General features: G+C 63.8%; 1 protein-coding gene across 1 annotated transcript in view; it reads left to right on the forward strand.

Moving 5' to 3' along the window:
- Positions 1-37: 37 nt before the first annotated feature.
- Positions 38-3,090, forward strand: part of LOC121102626 (microfibril-associated glycoprotein 4-like) — a 5,048-nt gene continuing 1,995 nt past the window's right edge. The window contains exons 1-4 of the mRNA XM_040630121.1: positions 38-379; positions 852-948; positions 1,026-1,208; positions 1,520-1,682. Of these exons, the coding sequence (XP_040486055.1) occupies positions 53-379; positions 852-948; positions 1,026-1,208; positions 1,520-1,682 (770 nt within the window). The 5' untranslated portion in view covers positions 38-52. The remainder of the gene's footprint in view (positions 380-851; positions 949-1,025; positions 1,209-1,519; positions 1,683-3,090) is intronic.

Genomic DNA, 3,090 nt, shown 5'->3' on the forward strand with positions numbered 1-3,090 from the left:
ACTCCGAGCCATCATTTCCGGGAGTCGGGCCTCAGGGCTGAGCCCCTGCCAGATGCCATCCCCTCCTCTCTACCATGGGGCAGGTGGAGATCAAGTTCGAGCACCCCCCTGCAGGGAATCTCGTGAATTCCTGGGACCCTGGGGAGGGAGGCAAACCGCAGGGCGCCGAGGGGCCGGTTGTGCCTTGGTGCCCTTGTCCTCACGCCCCCCGCCCCCGCCCCCAGCTCTGGAGAGGGGTTGCCTTCAGCAGCCCCTGGACTGCGATGACATCTACGCCCAGGGCTACCAGGTGGACGGCGTGTACCTCATCTATCCCTCGGGCCCCAGCGTGCCCGTGCCTGTCTTCTGTGACATGACCACCGAGGGCGGGAAGTGGACGGTGAGTGGGCGGAGGGGACGGAGGCCTGGTTCTGGTCCCCGCTGTGCGACCCAGCTTCACCTTGCACTTCAGTTTTTCCACCTCTAAAACGGGGATCACGACACCGACGCTGAATTCTAGGTGCCTGAGGCAGGTTAGTACCTGCACCCCCACAGTAACCCTGGGAGGAAGGTACACTTTACAGGGGAACTGAAACCTGAGAGGTGAAGTAATTCGCCCAAGGTCACGAAGCCCACCCCGGAGGGACTCCCTGCCTGCGGCCGGAACTCCAGAGCCGCTCCCCCCTTAACCTTTGCCTGGCGCCAGGAGCTGCTCACTAAGGGGCCTGGGGCCGGCCCGGGCCTAGCGGGCCTTGTTTTAGGCCCCGGCTCAGTCTTTGAACAAAACCCCGTCCCCATGACAGGGTCCGTGCCTGGGGGAGGTTCCCGCCCCCTGGACTCTTGATCCTCCAGGCCTATCCTCTCTGCTCCAGGTTTTCCAGAAGAGATTCAACGGCTCAGTGAGTTTCTTCCGGGGCTGGAACGACTACAAGCTGGGCTTCGGCCGCGCCGACGGGGAGTACTGGCTGGGTAAGGCGGGGAACGGGGCGTCCCGTGGGCCGCCCCGAGCCCGGGCTCTGCTGACCAGCTGCCCCGCCCCTCCCCAGGGCTGCAGAATCTGCACCTCCTGACGCTGAAGCAGAAGTACGAGCTGCGCGTGGACCTGGAGGACTTCGAGAACAACACGGCGGCCGCCAAGTACGCCGAATTCTCCATCTCGCCCAACGCGGTCAGCGCGGAGGAGGACGGCTACACCCTCTACGTGGCGGGCTTCGAGGACGGCGGGGCAGGTATGCCGGCTGCCGGCCTGACGCGGGGCCGTCGGGCGAGAAGGCAGGGCTGGCACCGCCCGCTGGACCCCTGAGCCCGTCGGGCCGCTCCATCCCCCTCGCGGCCCAGAGGGGCCTTGCTGGCTCCCACCCAGCTCGGGCCGGGGCCCCGGAGAAGCGGCGTCCGCTCACTGGGGCAGCCCCGTGGGGAGCAGCTGCTGGTCTACAGGCGGAGCGCAGCTACCCGCGGCCGGCTCGGGGAGGGCGCCCCATCCCGCCAGCCCCACCGGCTCCCCGCCTCAGCAGCCCCGTCCCTCCTCCCCTCCCGCCAGGCGACTCCCTGTCCTACCACAGCGGCCAGAAGTTCTCCACCTTCGACCGGGACCAGGACCTCTTTGTGCAGAACTGCGCGGCCCTCTCCTCGGGAGCCTTCTGGTTCCGCAGCTGCCACTTCGCCAACCTCAACGGCTTCTACCTGGGCGGCTCCCACCTCTCCTACGCCAACGGCATCAACTGGGCCCAGTGGAAGGGCTTCTACTACTCCCTCAAGCGCACCGATGGGCGGCTCCCACCTCTCCTACGCCAACGGCATCAACTGGGCCCAGTGGAAGGGCTTCTACTACTCCCTCAAGCGCACCGAGATGAAAATCCGCCGGGCCTGAGGGGCTGGCCCCCAGCAGGCCCAGGCTTCCCTGGCCGCTCCGGTCTCCACGAGCGCTCCCTCCGCCCCCGCCCCTGCCCGCTGCTCTCTTAGCACCTGCTTCTCACAGGGGGCCTTACGGCTCTGGCCCCACGCATCCCGTCACACCTAGGGCGTCCGTCTGAAAGCCAGGCCTGTTGCCCTCACCTACGGCCACGCGGCCAGCAGCTTTCCCAGGCAGCCTCCGAAAGGCACAGCCGTTCCGGCCTGGACCTGACCGGCTCCGCTAGACTCTTCCTTGGCTCCGCCCTCCCCCTCCAGGCGGAGAGCCGGGAGCCGCCCTCTGAGGCTGTGCGCCTGTGTTCCACCTTAGCCAGCCTCCTTGCTGTGGACTCCGCCGTCTGGAGCCCCCCGAGCGTGCTAGACTGGGGTGGCGCAGTCTGACCCATGCCCACGGCGTGCGCCAGGCCACCCGTGCGCGGCCACCACCGCCACCCCCCAGCACCTCCTCCCCCACCATCCTCAGAGTATCTCCCATCCTTCGCCTCCCTCCCATCAACTCATTTCGCAGTGGTGAGCACCATGGACCCCCAGCCCCACCTCACGGTCCTACTCTGCTGTCCCCTCCCGCCTGTCCCAGGCCCCCAAAGCTCAATGCCAAAACCGTATTTCAGCACAGCTATTGCACGCCATTCTAAACAGTTACAACCAAGGTACGCATAGACATGGGGGTTCCCCCCCCCAGGGCTGAGGTTTGACCATGTGGGGGGGGCACAGGACAACCTCCATGGGGCTGGAAGCAGGTGGGGAGTGAAGAGCTCAATAAACCTCAGGATCGGAATGAACTGGCTTTGGCTGCTGTGCATGCAAATGTGTTTGCTTGGCCCCCAGATGTGATGACCCAGCTCCTCCCTGCTCCCCTGACAACACCCTGCCCTCAACTCCAAAGAGACACCTAGAGTTAGGCACTAAACGGAACCTCATATTTCACAGGCCTCGTTTTGATGGTAAAAAGACTGCGCCATAATATTAATATAATAATTACAATAATAATAATAATAATAATAATAAAAATACAATACTGAAAAGGATCGCTCAGGGAGTAGAGGTTTCCTGATCCTGCCATGGCTTGGTGGTGGCTCAGGTGGCTGCTTAAGGCTGCAAGAGTGTGTCTGAGATGAACTTGCAAATAATCAAAGCCGAGCTTCCACTGCTGGGCCCGGGGCTCCAACCCTTAGAAATGTTCCTGTGAGTCTCGTAGCT

This window comes from Ursus maritimus, unplaced genomic scaffold, assembly GCF_017311325.1.
Source record: "Ursus maritimus isolate PB19 unplaced genomic scaffold, ASM1731132v1 scaffold_14, whole genome shotgun sequence".
NCBI classification, from domain to species: Eukaryota; Metazoa; Chordata; class Mammalia; order Carnivora; family Ursidae; genus Ursus; species Ursus maritimus.